General features: G+C 42.6%; 1 protein-coding gene across 5 annotated transcripts in view; it reads right to left on the bottom strand.

The window, feature by feature from the left end:
* Positions 1-10,188: 10,188 nt before the first annotated feature.
* The window catches only part of LOC147736796 (uncharacterized), a 104,051-nt gene continuing 95,560 nt past the window's right edge, over positions 10,189-18,679 (bottom strand). For 4 of the 5 annotated variants that reach the window (XM_086953479.1, XM_086953478.1, XM_086953477.1 and 1 more), the window contains 2 exons: positions 12,556-12,747; positions 10,189-12,184 (listed from right to left, as the gene is read on the bottom strand). In XM_086953479.1, coding sequence (XP_086809605.1) covers positions 10,198-11,589 — 1,392 coding nt within the window. In that variant the 5' untranslated portion in view covers positions 11,590-12,184; positions 12,556-12,747 and the 3' untranslated portion in view covers positions 10,189-10,197. The other variant, XR_015307579.1, reaches the window with a different exon arrangement.

Here is an 18,679-nt window from a genome sequence, read left to right as displayed (position 1 = left end):
ATTCAAGAACCATTTATGCAGCTACACCAAAATAAAGTGGTTCTTAGAACAAACCCAAAATTCTTACCAAAGGTTATTTCAGCATTCCACATCAATCAGTCAGTGGAATTACCGGTTTTCTTTCCAAAACCACAAACAGTAGCGGAAAGAGCCCTACATACACTGGATGTTAGAAGGGCCATATTGTACTATATAGAAAGAACACAAACTTTCAGAAAGACAAAACAGCTATTTGTTGCGTTTTCTCCCACACATAAAGGCAATCCCATCTCCAAAGCGGGCATTGCCAGATGGATTGTAAAATGCATTCAAATATGCTACTTAAAGGCAAAGAGAACATTAACTGTTCCTCCTAGAGCTCACTCTACACGTAAACTAGGAGCATCTATGGCATTTCTGGGAAACATTCCACTAGATGACATATGCAAAGCGGCTACCTGGGTTACACCGCACACTTTCACAAAACACTATTGTGTAGATGTGCACACAACACAACAAGCTAGAGTGGGACAAGCAGTATTAAAAACATTGTTTCAGACAGTTGCAACAGACACGGGCGACCACCGCTAGGGAGAGAACTGCTGTATAGTCTATTCATAATGTACCATCTGCAGCCCATATGCCTCGAACGGAATATGCTACTTACCAGTATGCATCTGTTCTTGGCATAGAGGGCTGCAGAGTGGTACATGCCCTCCCAGCCTCCCCGGAAACCTGTGTCTGTTCCAACATTATCTTATTTAGATACACTTACATGGGCACTCTTATCTGTATTCTACTATACTACTCCATCTAACCCTACTATGGCAAAACAATCTAAGGATGGAGCCGATGCCCATGCGCACTACCAACTAAGGGAGGAGTCACCAAGATACAAAAGACTCTCCAAGAGAAAAACAAAGTGCAATCATCCGAGCCCAACACCAGATGGCGATCTATTCATAATGTACCACTCTGCAGCCCTCTATGCCAAGAACAGATGCATACTGGTAAGTAGCATATTCCTTTTCTGATCAATTCATCTGCATCCTCTCCCCTCCCTAAGACTGTGCATCTCATTATTCCATATAACCTTCAACTTGGCGAGGAATTTAAATTTAACAGAGGCTCCCAGAGCTCTTAGCACCTCCATTTTCAGGCCCACATTAAGCCTTACTAGATTTCCAGATCCCCTGCTTTGCTTTTCAGTTTAAAAAGTTTCGATCTTTAGCTAGGACGCTCAATCAGTCGCAGCTGAACCATATATATTCTGCTATGTTGACATCCCTGAGTGCTGAGAATCTTTTTATATAATTTGGAGATCCTAAATTTTCTAAGTAAGTAAGGCAGTAAAGTCCCTTTGGCAGCACTCAAGGATAGGGTACACTGAGTGAAGGCTCCGGGGAACCACTGCTATACAGACTCAGCTCCCATTTAGGACTTTCCTGGGACTCCTTCGTGGTTGAGGGATGAGCTCAGTCTCCAACTACAAAAGGTAAACTCTAGTACCCGGAGGGATCTGAAGTCGAGACACATCTTTATTGCAGGGTAGGACCTCCATTTGTTAACGGTAAGGGAAATCTCAAAGTTGAAATATCTGCAGCTTTTTTCACGGTGGTCAGCTCAGAGACTAACAAAAATAGAGCCCTGGGAACACAAAACGCTCTTCAATGTGGATAAATGGATTAAAAAGGAAGTATCTTTGTGGTACTGGGACATGATAGCTGCAGAGGACAAGAAGAATATAGACCCACACCGAATATGGGAGAAAGACCTGTGGCAGCTGGCTGTGGAAGACCTCTGGAAGTATCTAGAAATCTTCTTCTTTTTTTTAAAATTCTTTTTATTGAAAGATTTTGAATATTTCCACCCTCTGGAACACAGAGGGGGCGTGGAACAAGTAAACAATACTACATAACCATGGAATAATCATACAATACATCTCCGTATAACATAGACACAAAATAAAATAAAACTTATTCTTCAAAGCAAAATATTACATCAGTCGCTATTGAGATTGGCTCAATATCCTAAAACTTATATATTGATATTGATATCCTTTATATACATTATATATACGCTAGATATTATTATTAATTATATACAGTTTATATACAGATACAGATTATATACATTTTCTATATACATCATCCTTCTTCCTTCCATTTCGTTATGGCCTCCCATATTTTCAAACCTAGTTTCCTCGAATTTTTCCCCCTTCTTGAGTAGATTGCTCTTTCTAAATTATATATACTCAACAACCTGGCTAGCCATTGCTGAAATGATGGTGCCATTTGGTCTAACCATGCAGATGCAATGCATAGTCTATACACTGCCATAGCGATAAAGATACAGTATTTCCCTGCTTCATCTTCATTACTACCATCTGCCCCTAGTAAAATAGTCACAGGTGTTAAGTTAGCAACTAGTTTTAATGCCCTTTGTAAGAACATTTCTATTTCCTTAAGTTATATGGCTAAGCTTGGACATGTTGCGAACATATGAATAGCATCTGCATTTACACTCATACACCTAGGGCAATGTATACCAGTTGTCGCTCCCCATTGTGCTAATTTAGCCGGGGTGTAATAAAGCCAGTACAAGGTCTTGTATTGCTGTGCCTGTAGTGACGCAGAACAGAGAATATTTATCCCTAAGTCTAATGAATCTTTAAAACATTCTTGTTCTATACCCAACTTCGTTGACCAAGTTTCCCCCCATTTAGCCATGTCATCTGATCTGTGTTCATTTAACTCTGCGTAGAACCTTTTAATAGTGCTTCTACTCCACTCTCTATTATTTCTAGTATATTGTTTTTTTCAAATCCTCTCGTCCCCCCTCTTTTATTTTGTAGGAAACTTCTTACTTGTAGGTATTTAAAGAAATGACTTCTTGGCAAATTAAATTTTTTCTGTATTATTCCAAATTGTTTCATCCCTTGTGTCCCCATAATGTCCCCCAGTTTTATTACTCCTTTTCGATACCACTCTCTGTATATTGAATCAGAAAATATATCTCCCGGAAATGCCATATTCTCATATATCCTCGTATATCTATTGAATTTTCCCAAACCAAACTTTTTCATAAAAGCCTTCCATAAATTATGAGCTCCCAGCATAGTCTTAAAGCGTGTTCTTTTAAAATATGCCGTGTCAAAGTTTTTCAAAAAAATGTTTTTGGTTTCTTCACCCATTAGAATACCATATATTGCTAATGACCCCAGATGATCCTCTCCTTCTGCTTCGGCTCCACCTATTAATCCCGTCATATACTGCAGAGCAGCGGCCCAATAATAAAGCTTGACATCTGGTAATGCCCAACCTCCTCTTTCACGTGGGAGTGCCAGGAATCTCGCCGCCCTTCTAGTTTTACCTTTGGACCATATAAACTTGTTAATCATGTTCTCAATCTTTTTAAACCAGACATTGTCAAACCGTAGGGGAATTGTTCGGAAAAGGTACAGAAATTTTGGCATAATTAACATTTTTACGATGTTTACTCTTCCAACCAAAGTAAGATGGAGGTTGTTCAGTCTATCTAGCTCACCCCCTACTTTCTGTATAATAGGATCAATATTTAGTTCTACTATTTTTTCTAGAGCTGAGGTTATAGTTATTCCCAGATACGTTCCCGTCAGCGCCACCCTAGAATCCTGACATACAGCCTTGTTATTTTTTATAATTTGTGTTTTTCCGGTATTCAAGGAGTACCCAGACACTTTCCCAAATTCTTTTGCCTCTTGTTCCACATATCTTATAGCCTCTGTGGGTGAAGATGTTATAAACCGCCACGTCATCAGCGTATGCCAGAATCTTACACTCCCCCCTGAGTGTGACAATTGGGGAAATATGCCTATTTAGCTCCAGTTTTCTAATTAACGGATCTAAATATATAGCAAACAGCAACGGGGAGCATGGACAACCCTGCCTTGTGCCCCTATCAATTTTTACTTTGTCCGTTAACCCCGCATTAATTCTAATTGCTGCACTCGGGTCTCTATATAATGTCTTTATCGCTGTCAAAAAGCCACTGCCAAATCCCAATTTTTCCAAAACGCTCCATAGGTATACCCATGATACACAGTCGAAAGCTTTTTCAGCGTCCAGTAGTAATACCGCAAATGGATCCCCGTTAGCCTCTGTCATATCCATAAGGGTAATTAATTTCCTTACATGGTGCGTAGTCCCCCGACCTGGTATAAAACCATGCTGAGTGGTAGTAACTAACGGTGTTATTACACTGGCAAATCTGATTGCCAGTGCCTTTGAATAAATCTTTGTGTCTGTGTTCATGAGAGTGATTGGTCTGTATGACCCCGGGTCAGTCGGTATTTTTCCTTTTTTAAGGATGACCACAATTTCAGCCTCAGACCAGGTATTCGGTATTGAACATCCCTTCTGTGCCTGTTTAAGAGTATAAAGCATGTCTCCTGCTAACTCCTCCCAGAACACCTTATAAAACTCTAGCGGGATTTTATCTGGGCCGGCAGCCTTTCCTGATGGTAAACTTTTCATAGCTGCTTTTACTTCCTCTAATTCTAACAAGGTATCTATCCTCTGCTTCTCTGTTTCACCCAGCTGTCCCCCCTCATAGTAATTCAGGTACTCCATTATGTCTTCAAGATTTTTTATTTGACTTTCAAGATGGCCGCTGACAGTCTGTAGGGAGAGGACGTGCTCCCTGTCGCTCCCCGGCTCCTGATCAGAAGAGTGATTTAACTGAACGGCAGAATCTGGAAAACATCGGAGTGTAACGGATACATCTACATTATGCAGTGACAGCAGTTGCGGCGGATTTTTTAAGAAAAAGAAGAAACGAGGAGAAAGTCGGCCGATGTGGTTGTTTGTGCAGGCATTGACGGAGGCACTAACCTTCCCGGCGGCGGACACAGTGCTGACGCGTGCATTGGATAATGCTCGTCAGCTGATGGTGAAGGCGAGTTCCTGGAGACAGCAGTATCGGCAGTCACGGCAGCAGCGGCATTATCGGCAGCAGAGTTTGGCAGTGACAGCGCTGTCTGTAACCTGGCGTGTAATGGCGCCAAAGATCTCAAAAGCTTTGCGGGAGGAGAAAGCTGCATGGAGTGAGTCCGACGCACCGGCAGCTAACCTTCGCACAAAAAAACTGACACGGACCCAGGAGGAGTTCGGCGACTCGCAGGCTGCCGATCATGGAAGGAGCATAGCAAGAAGTAAGGAGGCTGGCAGCTCCGTGGGGGAGAAACCTAAGAAAAAAGAAAAAAGTAAGGCAATCGTGACGAATAAAGGGAATAAGGGAAAACCAACAGAGCAAGGGAACTTGAGGCAGCCGTTAGTGTCAGAGGCCTTTTTTCCTGTTTCTGTTACTAACTCTATGGCGTCTGATACCGCTGTAGCCATAGCTCAACCAGAAAGTGTACAAATTGGGAGTCTAGAACATGAATGTGACCCTGAACCTGAACCTGAACCCGACCCTGACCACGGCGCTTTCACGAAAGGGGTAGATAGCAGTCTGCCGGTATCTTGTGCCTTAATAGAGACTGACAACGCGAATACTTTGAATAAGGAAGCATGTAAAAACGTTGAACCATCACAAGGAAGTTCATTTCAGGAGAGGGAAGAGAACTCTTCGGAGAAGGATAAACGGAGGTGTGCAAAAGAGGGCGGTGTGGCCGCTGTTAATGACAAGGATACTGGCAGTATGGAAGATAGCAGTGCCATATATCATGCTGAGGAGAACACTTTACCTTTTAGAGTGGATGCAGACAATATTCTGACTTTAACGGAGGCACTAACTGAGGCGATAAGGGAGGGGGAAAGCAGCCTCAATATCCATAATTTGTCTGTTTGCAACCTACCCGTAACAGGGAAAAATAACCAAGAGGGCAGTATAAGCAGTCATTCTGATGTGGGGGGGGGCTGAAAAAGGAGGTGGTAATGGTGATGGCGACGGCAACGGTGATAATGGTGATAATAACATGAAGGATATGATTAGCAGTGGCCCTAAGGCATTGATAACTATAACTGGCTCCCCTAGTGATGAATGTTTTTTCTCTGTTAATGAGGGTGAAGAGGAAGGAGAAGAGGTGGGGGCGGTCGGGGGGGGCGAGTCAGAGGACTCCTCTACTGTAGACTTGGGGAGTGATCAGACATTGTCAGGGCTAGAAACAGGGTCTACCTCCACATCAGGCTCGGGAGAGCTCTCTATCCAAGATATAGCTGTAAAACGTAAATCAAAAGTCCTGACTAAAAAAAGGAGAAGAGCAAAAAGGTCTATAAGTCCAGCTGCTATTAACGTTGCAAAAAGGCTAGACTGGGATTATGCAGCCACATCTCAAATGTATAAAGAGGGTGTTGGAGCCCTAGATGAAACCATGGGCTCTTCACGGATGAATGAGGAGGGGATTAGGCAAGGGCAATCTGAAAACCAGACCCAGATCCAGACTCATAATCAGTCACATCCTCGAAGCCAAGACTCACCTAAGGGGCTTGAAATGATTTTCTCAATGCTTAAACAAATTCAAACTGAGGCGAGGGTAGAGAGTCAGAGAGCCAGACAGGAAAGTAAAAAAATACAAAGTTCCCTTCGGAAAGTAAGCAAGGCATGCACAGAATTGGCAGGGAGGCTTACGGAAGTTGAAGGAAGAACTGGGAATCTGGAAGACGAAATGAAAGGTTGGAAGGAATTTAGACAAGACCAAGAAAAAACTAATAGTGATGTGTTATGGAAGCTCGAAGATTTCGAGAACAGGCAGAGGAGGAATAATGTCAGACTCCTAGGTATTCCGGAAGGAAGAGAAGGAAAGGACGTTAGAGCCTACACAATAGAACTCCTTAAGGGGGCACTTCCAGATATAAAAGGCTGGGATTGGGAGTCAGAGATCCAACGTGCTCACAGATTCCCATTTATACAGAGGAAGGGGGATGGCTCAAGTAAACCTAGAGCAATCTTAATATATGTGGGCAATTATTTGCTGAGAGAAGAGATAATGGCTAAAGCAAGGCCACAGACAAAATGCAGATATCAGGAGGTAGAATTTTTCGCTAGACCAGACTTCTGCCACACAACGGTAGAGCGTAGGTGGAGATTGCGGGAACTAATAGCTCCGTTTCAGAGAATTGGTTGTGAGGCATACCTAATGTTTCCTAGTAGGCTGAAGGTGGTAAGAGACGGCCAATTCAAGATTTTCCACTCGGAAATCAGGGCAGCTGAATTTTTGGCATGGCTCAAAGAAAGGAATTCGCAGAATCATTCACAATCTCAAGCACACGCCGATAGTGAACTGGTGGTAGATTTATTGGCAAAAGATAGCAGGATTTAGGGTATACCCTTTGGAAGCAGAAGCAGAGCAGTATAGTATTTTGTTGTACATAATTTGTAGAAAGGTATCAATAAGTTGCACATTTTTTCTGCCAATGGACAGCAGACAACAGGTGCGGGGAGGGCGGGGGGCGCGGGATCCAAGCAGACACAGCTGTCACACATAGGTCCTTCGGACCTATTTGCCTGTAGGGGGGGTGGGCTAGCTGGGGTGGGGGTCAAGGGTGGGGGGCACAGGAGGGGCAAGGAACACAGAGGAATTTGGAAATATAGTATACAAGAAACAGTATGGAATAAGAAGACTAACAAAATGGAAGAAATATTTGTGATGTATAAAGCCGTGGCAACAAAGTGTGTTAATTTCTTTTTTTTCAAAATGATTAAATCTATGGTTATATTTGTCAAAAACCCAGGATGAGTACTCGTATTATGACATGGAATGTATGTGGTCTTAATGACAGGGTAAAAAGGCAGAAGGCAGCAGCCTTGATCAAAAACCTAAGACTGGATTTTTTAATATTGCAGGAAACCCATATACAGGTATCTGAAATTAGGCTCCTAGACCAGTTAGGACTTACGGTTATAGCACACTCTAGGCAGGGCACCAGGAATAGGGGGGTCGCTGTGATGGCAAAACAAAGAGACATATGTACTAGAAAAAAATGGGAGGATGTATGGGGCAGATGGGCTCTAGTAGAGTGTATGGTTGGAGAAACATGGGTCACTCTGGGGTCTATTTATGGATCTACAGGGGATGATCCGGAGATTTTTGAAGAAATTGACATTGAGTTGGCAACTTGGGCACCCTTTATATTGATAGGTGGCGATTTTAACATTAATGGAGCAGGAGGCTTGGGGTTGGGGCTAGGACCCCCAGTTAAATACAAAGGGAGGAAGAAAAGAGTTTTTAAAGCAGTCTCTAATCTAGCTAGGAATAATGGATTACTTGATGTATGGGATACTCTCAACCCAGGACAAGATGGCTACACATACTACTCAGCGCCTCATAGATTAAGCGTGAGATTGGATTATTTTTTAATTAGTAGCCAACGCATCGATGGGGCAGAGATTGAAAGAATACCAAGGCTTTTTTCGGACCATAATCCTCTTATTGTCACCTTGAAGGGTATGAAAGCGGTAAGGAAGGCTTCCGAGTGGACATTCGAAAGAGCATTGCTCGTGGAGGATGCATACATCCAACATATGAAGAAAAGGATAGTCGAGTTTTTGAATATAAATAGACATACAGCATCGGTTGGGATAGTGTGGGACTGTTTTAAGGCCGGAGTAAGGGGTGAGACTATCAGCTTTGGGGCTAGAAAAAGGAAAGAGGAAAAAGAAAGAACTGATCGGATAAAGAGGGAGCTGCTGTTGGCAGAGGAGGAATTAATCAATAGGACAGACCAAACTGATAATGGAGACCCAATGGATCCCTCATATATGAAACTTGTAAAAATAAGAACGGCAGCAGAAGAATATATAGCAGAAAGGGCTGCTAAACAATACACAGTGAATAGAGAGAACTGCTATGAGCTGAATGAAAGAGTTGGGAAAATGCTAGCAGCCAGAACCAGACAGAAGACATCTTTTGGTGAGATAAAAGCAATAAAAGATACCTCAGGGATGATGGTAACTAATGTACAAGAAATAAGGGAAGTCTTCAGGAGTTTTTATACGAAGCTTTACTCTGAAAGTCGAAATCTTCTTGATAAAACAGTAAAGTCTACACCGCTGAAGCAAAACCATCTCTTCACTCTCCACAGAGCCCATTGGATGCTCCAGAGACTGGCTAAGTACTCCCAAGTAGCCCCAGGTTGGAAGAGATGCAATATGACGGAAGCAGACAACAAGCATAAGTTCATGGATTGTCCTATGCTGAAACGTTACTGGAATGACTAGGTGACTATGTAGAGGAACTCACAGGCTGTGAAGTAAAGATAAGACACTCTCTGATATCCCTTGGTGTAGACTTGGCATTGATTAACCTCAATGAGCACCAAATCATTTCTCTGGTTCTGCCCTCTGAACTAGACTGGATTAAGTCAGTAAGGTGTAAGAGTCAACTAGACCTAGCGTATAACAATAAAGAAGCTTCAAAGCATAGGTCTCCTTTTGTAACCTAGCAAGCGAATCCTATTAGTTTAATGATTACACCATAACTTTGCTGAGTTGATGCCGGACTGTAATGTGTATAATACTATTCAGCAAGACACGCAGTCACATCTACGGTAAGGAGTTTCTCAGTCCATCGACTAGGTTAACTAGTGACTGACGGTGGAATGAGTACAAAAGAGATAATTTACACTTTTCTAAAAATGAAAGTTATAGGAGTGAATAATTTAAAACAAAATCTCAAAATAATAAAATCCTTTCTTTTTAGCTATTTTTTTGCCATTCAATTCCATTTATTTAGATTTTTATCTACTTTACAATATTTAATGTAAGATTAGTTCCTATGGGATTTTATTTGACGTCCCTACCTCCATTATTATTTAGGGAGGGTGTTGCAGTTCCAACAGAAACACGTGTCGGCTGCCAGTCCAACACATGTGGAAGGATTACTGTATCAAGCTTTCCATCGTTAAAACATATGTCATCTGTTTCCAAATATATGATCTAAATGCGTTTGATTTATATATTTACTCTATTGAACAACAAGCAATGACATTTTGAATTTCTCTATGAAACTCACTGTTTGTAGATACATCAAATATAAAATCTTTTTTTAGGAATCTAATTAAACTGACTTGAGTGCCGAGGTTTATCTATAGTCTTTGACATTGCCACTGGGCTCTTTGAGAACAGTGGATAACACCTTAGGGAGTGGGGTGAAAATCTATAAACTTGAGGGGCACCAATACTGTGACTTAATATCTAATGCACTTAGAGAGTGATGTGCTACCAGCAGGACCACCACTATCATTTGTAAATATTGTGTGTTTTCTTATGTTGAGTGAGATTACTTTTCTGACTGAAGCTTCTCTGGCATTCAGTGCACTGATAAGGTCTTTCACCAGTGTGTGTTCTCTCATGTTGAGCAAGACTTGATTCCCGGTTGAAGCTTTTCTGGCATTCAGAGCACTGATAAGGTTTTTCCCCAGTGTGGATTCTCTGGTGTTGAATGAGATTGACCTTACAAACAAAGCTTTTTTGGCACTCTGAGCACGGATAAGGTTTGTCCTCTGTGTGTGTTTTCTTATGTTCAGTGAGATTTCTTTTCTGACTGAACATTTTCTGGCATGCGGTGCACTGATAAGGTCTTTCACCAGTGTGAGCTCTCTCATGTTTAATGAGACTGGCCTTACAACTAAACTGTTTTGGGCACTTTGAGCACTGATAAGGTTTGTACCCAGTGTGTGTTATCTCATGCCGAGTGAGATAACTTTTCCAAAGGAAGCTTTTCATGCATTCAGAGCACTGATAAGGTTTTTGCCCAGTGTGGATTCGCTCATGTTTAATGAGACTGGCCTTACAACTGAAACTTTTTGGGCACTTTGAGCACTGATAAGGTTTGTACCCAGTGTGTGTTTTCTTATGTTCAGTGAGATTACCTTTCTGACTGTAGCTTTTCTGGCATTCGGTGCACTTATAAGGTCTTTCACCAGTGTGTGTTCTCTCATGTTGAGCAAGACTTGATTCCCGGTTGAAGCTTATGTGGCATTCAGAGCACTGATAAGGTTTTTGCCCAGTGTGGATTCTCTCATGTCGATTGAGATTTTCTTTACAACGGAAACGTTTTTGGCACTCTGAGCACTGATGAGGTTTGTAGCCAGTGTGTGTTATCTTATGTCGAGTGAGATGACTTCTGTGACTGAAGCTTTTCAGGCATTCAGAGCACTGATAAGGTTTTAGCCCAGTGTGTGTTCTTTCATGTTGAATGAGGCAGTCTTTACGACTAAAGCTTTTCTGGCACTCTGAGCACTGATAAGGATTTAGCCCAGTGTGGATTTTCTCATGAGAAATTAGACTGACCTTATGACTGAAGCTTATTTGGCACTCTGAGCACTGATAAGGTTTGTACCCACTGTGAATCCGTTCATGTCGTGTGAGACTACTTTTCTGACTGAAGCTATTCTGGCACTCAGTGCACTGATATGGTTTTACCCCAGTGTGGATTGTCACATGTTGAATGAGAGAGTATTTATGAGTAAAGAATTTCTGGCATTCAGGACACTGATAAGGTTTTTGTCCAGTGTCAGTTCTCTCATGTTTAGTGGGGTGGTATTGATAACTAAAGCTGTTCTCAAATCCATTACTCCTAATCGAGTTATGGGAATTTTCATGTTGGGTTTGCTCCTGGACACCGGCCATGTTAAGACTGTATCTGATTCCAGAGTTTGTACTCGTTTATGCTACACTCAGCATTAACTTCTAAAATACATGGCAGATGCACTTCTTAACATTTGTATTTAACTAATTATATCTTTTATCTGGAGACTATTTTCCTACTTTTAAAGGCAGCCTGTCTAACCTGTTTTATAAACTTTCACTGAGGAGCCCCTTGAATTTAGTGAGATGGGTTCATTTTCTCCATGTTAAGCCAGAGTGAGTTCTATCAAGTTGAATTAACTCATTTTGTGACTCCGGTTTATCAGATTCGATTTAGAAGTTTTAAAATAACTGATAAGGTCTTTGGGGTTTCGTTTTTGCCGTTAAAGTATATTTGTTCATACAAGTAATGACAGGTGTTTAGGGCATGCCAGGGTGGTTTTATGAATTAGCAATACATAGCACTGGCCTCTTTTAAACTTTGTGCAGGTACATTCTTTGCCACTCTAGTGGCTAGGGCAGGTACATGATCAACTTTGGTAGTCCGAGCCAATTTGAAAATACTCTGATCAACCCAAGAGACAGAGTTGATGGGGGATAATGTTTTGATACTGGAGATGATAATCCAGCGTCTTTGCTGTAATGAGAAAGAGCATTTACAATTTGTTTTTTTCTTAACAATCTCTTCTCTCTAACAATTACTTGAGACGTAGACAAAAGCTCGTTCTTTTAATCACATGCACAAATACTGCTTTTTTAGGAGGGGTTTGGGTCTCCAGGGCATTTCTCATAAACCATCAGACAGAATTTGCAACACTGATTATTCTCAAATGCACTGTGTGGGTATCCAATGTAGCAAATGTTCTTTGTCCAACCAATCTTGAAATGTTTCTTTTAAGTGAAAATATTTTTACAATTCGTAGATGCCGACTTTCAATTTACTCTTGAGTTCCATTCATACTTCAGAGAGTCCTCAATCTCAGTAAATGACTCTTCGTAAACATTTACCGTAATTTCTTTAAATATTTGACAAATTTCACATTCAGCAGTTTCTTCCGCTCCAAATTCATCAACATTCCTGGCACATATAATATGTTTCTCCTCTAGAGCTCGAGAATGTTTTAACTTTCCTTGAAATAATCCTTTTTATTGTGTTTCACAAAATCAAAACCTTCTTTTTTCTGTTCATGCTTCAGTCACCTGGAGAAATAGAATTTGATATTGTAAATCAACATAAAGAACAAATATTTATGACTTTGTACTTTGCAGAAAGAAAGCATATATAGAAGCAAGATAGGCAATCAGTTTGAGTTGCATTTCTAATAGTGGTGAAACAGCTCGGGGACACTGTGTAGAAAGGGAGCTTGGAACCACTGGAACTCAAGGTTGTGAAAGCAAAACAAGTGAATCTTTAGGAAAGAATAACAAGTTAGACATATATTCTAACACTTATTATCACTCGCAGCCAATATATTTGTAATACTTTTAATGAATTATCAGATGCTATTTATTCCACTGCACACTGGGAGTGGGTGGAGGGCCGGGCTGGCTCCAGCAATTGTGCTATCTGCCCTTTGACCTTTGCTGACAGTGAGGAATCTTGCTGTATTAAACCGGCAGGCATTTAAAAAAAAGGAAACCCGGGCGGCAACCTCTAATTGGTGTCTCACCAGAAAAGTGGTATAAGCGAAATTAGATCAGGGCGGATTAGGCAGGTGCCCCCGCTACAAAAATCACACAAACTAAAAAGTCACAAAAGAAGTCAACTACAGCAAGGGGGACATCAACAAGATCCCAAGGAATAGGAAACCTGATCGACAACGGGGAAGCAGCAGCCCTCATCCTCCTGGACCTCTTTGCGGCGTTCGACACTGTCTGCCACCACACCCTAGTGAAGCGCCTCAGCACCATCGGGATCCGAGAGAAAGTACTGGAGTGGATCATCTCGTTCCTCGCCTGAAGAACCCAGAGAGTCCGCCTCCCCCCATTCAGATCCGAGGCCACTGAAGTCATCTGCGGCATACCACAAGGATCTTCACTCAGTCCAACCCTCTTCAATGTCTACATGAGCCCCCTCGCAGCCATCGCAAGCCAACACGACCTCAACATCATCTCCTACGCCGACGACACCCAGCTGATCCTCTCCCTCACCAACGACCCCACCACCGCCAGAGCCAACCTTCACGAAGGGATGCGAGACGCCGCCGACTGGATGAGGAACAGCCGCCTTAAACTGAACTCAGACAAGACGGAAGTCCTCATCCTGGGATCATCACCCTCCGCCTGGGACGACTCTTGGTGGCCCCCGGCCCTGGGCACTGCTCCCAAACCAACGGACCGCGCATGCAACCTGGGCTTCATCCTGGACTCCTCCCTGCCGATGACCAAACAAGTCAACGCCGTCACATCTTCGTGCTTCATCACCCTACGCATGCTCCGCAGGATCTTCAGATGGATTCCCACTGAAACCAGGAAGACCGTTACCCAGGCACTCGTCACCAGCTGACTGGATTACGGGAACACCCTCTATGCCGGAACCACAGCCAAACTCCAAAGAAGACTCCAGCGCATCCAGAACGCCTCCGCACGACTCATCCTGGACATCCCCCGACACAGCCACCTCACCGGACACCTGAGAGACCTGCACTGGCTCCCCATTAGCAAGAGAATCACGTTCAGACTCCTCACCCACGCACACAAGGCTCTTCACGACCTGGGCCCCAAGTACCTCAACGACCGCATGACCTTCTACACGCCCACCCACCAGCTACGATCGACCAGCCAAGCCCTCGCCGCCGTACCACGCATCCGCAGAGCCACCGCCGGAGGAAGATCCTTCTCCTAACTGGCAGCCAAGACCTGGAACTCCCTGCCCACCCACCTTCGGCGAACCCAAGACCATCTCTCCTTCAGAAAGCAGCTCAAGACCTGGCTGTTCGAGCAGTAACATCCCCTTTTCCCCAGCGCCTTGAGACCCTCCCGGGTGAGTAGCGCGCTTTACAAATGCCGTGATTGATTGATTGATTGAAACCATCCCAGCCCAATACTTCCTCCACTGGAAACCAATTTTGGAAAAGCGAGAAGGTCGGAACAAGAAATAAATACATTTTTCTTTCTGAAAGACCTGGCAGCAGCAATCTTTCCGGAAACAGGAAGTATAAAGGGTTTGCTCACACCTCTTGCCCCACAAAAACCAATGGCTTTGGAAACGCGAGAGGCACAACAACCAGCACCTTATGCAATGGCACCATTTACAGAGCCCAGACACAGGGAAAGTGTAGGAAAAATGGAGCACATAATAACATTCAATAGATGAGGAAAATCAGCTAAAAACACACTAAACAAAAAGTAGGAAAAAATCATTGTACAGGCAATTATACACTCAGTGAATAATCACAAGAGCGATTTGGAAGATATTAAGCAAACATGTATAGATCTGACTACTGAACTTAAAAAAATAAACCATCAACATGATGAAATAGCAATAGCATCCAAGTTCAAAACACTGGATCACTTTCACTCAACTCCTAACAGAGATAAACAGGTTGAGGAGAATCGATGCTACGATTCCCCTTCAACACCCTGTGATATAAAGGCTTCCAAGAAGGACGGTCTGCAAACTTCATGGTTGCACTCCACATTAATAATGGACAATGCTGAACTTGTAAAAGCCCTGGAGACAAAAAGAAAAAACTGTCAAACTTGGCAATTACTCCTGTAACCTCACAAATAGAAACTACAAATCAATTATACAAAACAAAACAAGTTCCTGCAACAAGATCAATTGACACTGAAACAAAGCAGGATCTTTCCTCAATTATAGAAACATCAAGCCACTCTTCTTCTCAAATCCTAACAGACCTAAAGAATTATTCAATACATGGTTCAGTACCCAACTCAAGGCAGGATCAATTTGATATACAAACATGAAAAAAGTTTAAGTATTTCATCATTTCAGCAGAATAATTCCAAAACTGGAGGATACGAAACCTGTAAACCGAAAAATATATCAACCAAACGGAGACAGGCAACCTATCCTCTTTACACTCCTCATTATTAAGCATTCTGCAAACGTCTATATCAGCACTAAATATGCAATCTGATAAATTAGATCGACCCTATGAACATTATGGAAACACACTTCTCTAGTATTAACATCAAAATAGATATACTTACCAAACAGCTGAAGAAGGTCCAATCACCTAAGAGCACAGATCCACAATGTATCTGCAAATGCGACCAAATAATAGATAAATTAAGTACTCTGCCAGCTATACTAATTGATATATTGAAAGAAACAAAGCACAAGGCCGATCATAAACTAATTTTAAGGCAAATTCCAGAGGAACACACAAAGAGCAATTGCAGTTATTAGACAACTCACCAAAAAAGGAAACCTATGAACAACAGGGAGGACAACCAAATGTGTCAGGTTGTGTAAATACAAAAGAAACCCAAAACGATATATCGCTGATCCAGTTAACAACTAGTGGCCTACAATCTCTTACTACAAAAGCAAAAACCACATTCACCCAAGTATTAACAAAAAGGCAAAAAAAACGTGCTAGAAAGGGAAGACAGAACATGAATGGTCCCACGCAAAACAATGCAGAGGCCAAAACATTCTACTCACTGTTTAGTGCTATGCAAAAAAAAGGAAATCTCTTCCAGAAACAAAGATCGTAGAAGAAAATGTACGCTACTGGTTCAATCAGCGGATAGAATTTCGCCCCCTCGTTCTAATAAGTTAAAAAATAAAGTTAATGAAAATAGCGCAAAAAAGTGGAAGGCAAGTCAGAAGGACAAAGAGAAGCATACCCTACCCAAACCAGCCTTACCTCTAAAGGAAATAGATGCAAATAGAATTTTTTTTTAAAAGGGCAGCTTTCCAGACACCTTGCAAATGGAGACATTAACTTCAGATACTGAACATGACATTCCATCAACTTAGTCACCCCGAGGTACCATTGTGTAATTGCTCTGAACAGAACCTCTTGGAAAGGCCCAAACTTACCAATAATACCGGAGAGGTCGTTTGCACTTCATTCGGGAACCCTATCATGGACGTGCCGTGTTGAGTCCGCGCTGGTGGTACACAGACAGAAAAACCTGCGGGGCCTATCATAGCCAGCCTGATTTTCAACAACTGTCTCGGTGGCACACAAAATAGCAGGATAACTATGCTGAAGATAATGAAAGTCAACAGTATTACGGTTCCAACGGGGACACTTTGAACGAATTATTGAGAATACATGAGACATACCTAGTATTTATTTGCATGACACGTCCTTTTGAATTACTTTCATAGGCGGCTTTTTTGCTCTAATATTTGAAACAAGAAATAGATGGACTTTTCTTATTGACCAGCAACTGCCCTGGTCGACGCCGTCCACAGTGGAAGACTTCGGGAATCAAACTATTGTGCAGCTTCTCACGCCCTTAAAATCGGGAAAAAGCCTTGAGGAAGTCACTTGGTGTGACGAAACACGTGTCGGCTGTCGTGTATTTGGATCAAGATTATGAGGACATAACCATCAATCGGATTCTCTTGAATGTTATATATTATGGTCCTTTTGTAAACCATGATGTCTTAAATTATTGTTTGGATTAAATAATCACTGTTTTTATTAACTTAAATCTGCTTGTTGCCAGTGATATTATAAGTATGAACAATGTAGTGTGTTATGACTAACTACGAACAGGAGATGTCACTTGAGTGCCGGGATATTTGTATAATTATATTGCACTTCACTTGTGTTTGCATAAACTTGCTGCACCATACCAGCATCATCAACAATCAAGTTTCCTTGGTCTCCCTCTCCTTGAAAAAAAAGAAGAGCCCAAAGGTCAAAATTGGGGAAAACATAAATAGGAGACAGAGTATATCCAGTGTCGGGTCTGCCAATAAGAAGGAACAAATTAAGGGATTGTCTGCTAACAGCCCCATGCGGAGATGGGTTCAATCAAAAGGAGGGATAAAAACTGTTATGTCAAGGTTATCTGATGTAGGGTTGACGGACAAGGCTACAAATATCACCAGTGTACGTGGTGCAAGCTGCTCAGAAACTGACCTTGATTCAGAATCCTGCATAACGCCTAAGAGAAATAGTGACTCAGGCCAAAATGGACCACTTGTATTGTATTGTATTGTCATTTATATAGCGCGGTTGCTGCCCAATGGGCGTCCAAGCGCTGAAGCATAAGACAGAACTGAATATGACGGAAGGGTTTAGGATTCGGTGGACCTCGCAAACAGGTGGGTTTTCAATTGTTTGCGGAAGGAGAGTAGGTTTGAGTTAGTCCGGAGCTGTAAGGGGAGTGAGTTCCACATCTTAGAGGCGTTTAAGGAGAACATCCTACCTCCGGACCTAGCTCTCCTTACTCTGGGTACCACGGCCAGGAAGGCCTCCGTAGATCTAAGGTTTCTCTTAGGGTGGTATTGCGTGACTAATTTGTCAATGATAGCTGGGCCCGACTTCCAGAAAGCCCGGTGGGCAATACATAGTGCCTTGAATGCCACTCTCTGTCTCACTGGAAGCCTGTGTAGGCTGTTCAATGCGGGTTTTGCTGACTGAGTCCGCGGAATCTGTAACAGGTTGCGGGCTGCACAGTTCTGCACCACCTGTAGCTTTCGCAGGGTCATCTCTGGAGCTCCCACATACAGGGCGTTGTTCGAGTCTAGCCGGGACTGAATCAGGCCCTGTATTGCCACTTGTTTGGCTTCCATTGGTAGGAGGGGGAGAACTTTCCTTAGTGTTCTTAGTAGGCCGAAACATGTGGCGGATAGTTTGGTGGCCTGAGTGGAAAAGGAGAGGTTTTTGTCAAGCCAGACTCCTAGACTTTTTACGCTGTCCTTGGGAGTTGGAGGGGTACCCAGGCACAGAGGCCAAAGGGGGGTGAGAGACACTGGGGATACTGAGCCCAGAAGCATGAGCTCAGTTTTGTCTCTGTTAAGTTTTAAGGAGGAGCATGTCATCCACTCCTTAACATCCTCAAGGCATTTCATCAGGCCTGCTGAGGTATGTCTGGTACCCACTTGAGCCAATGAGACCACTAGCTGGGTATCGTCGGCATACGATACAATTTTTATACCGTATGGTTCGACGATCCCGGCCAGTGGTCTCATATATAC

This window comes from Lissotriton vulgaris, chromosome 1_2, assembly GCF_964263255.1.
Source record: "Lissotriton vulgaris chromosome 1_2, aLisVul1.2, whole genome shotgun sequence".
NCBI classification, from domain to species: Eukaryota; Metazoa; Chordata; class Amphibia; order Caudata; family Salamandridae; genus Lissotriton; species Lissotriton vulgaris.
This window is presented reverse-complemented; position numbering and strand designations above follow the sequence as displayed.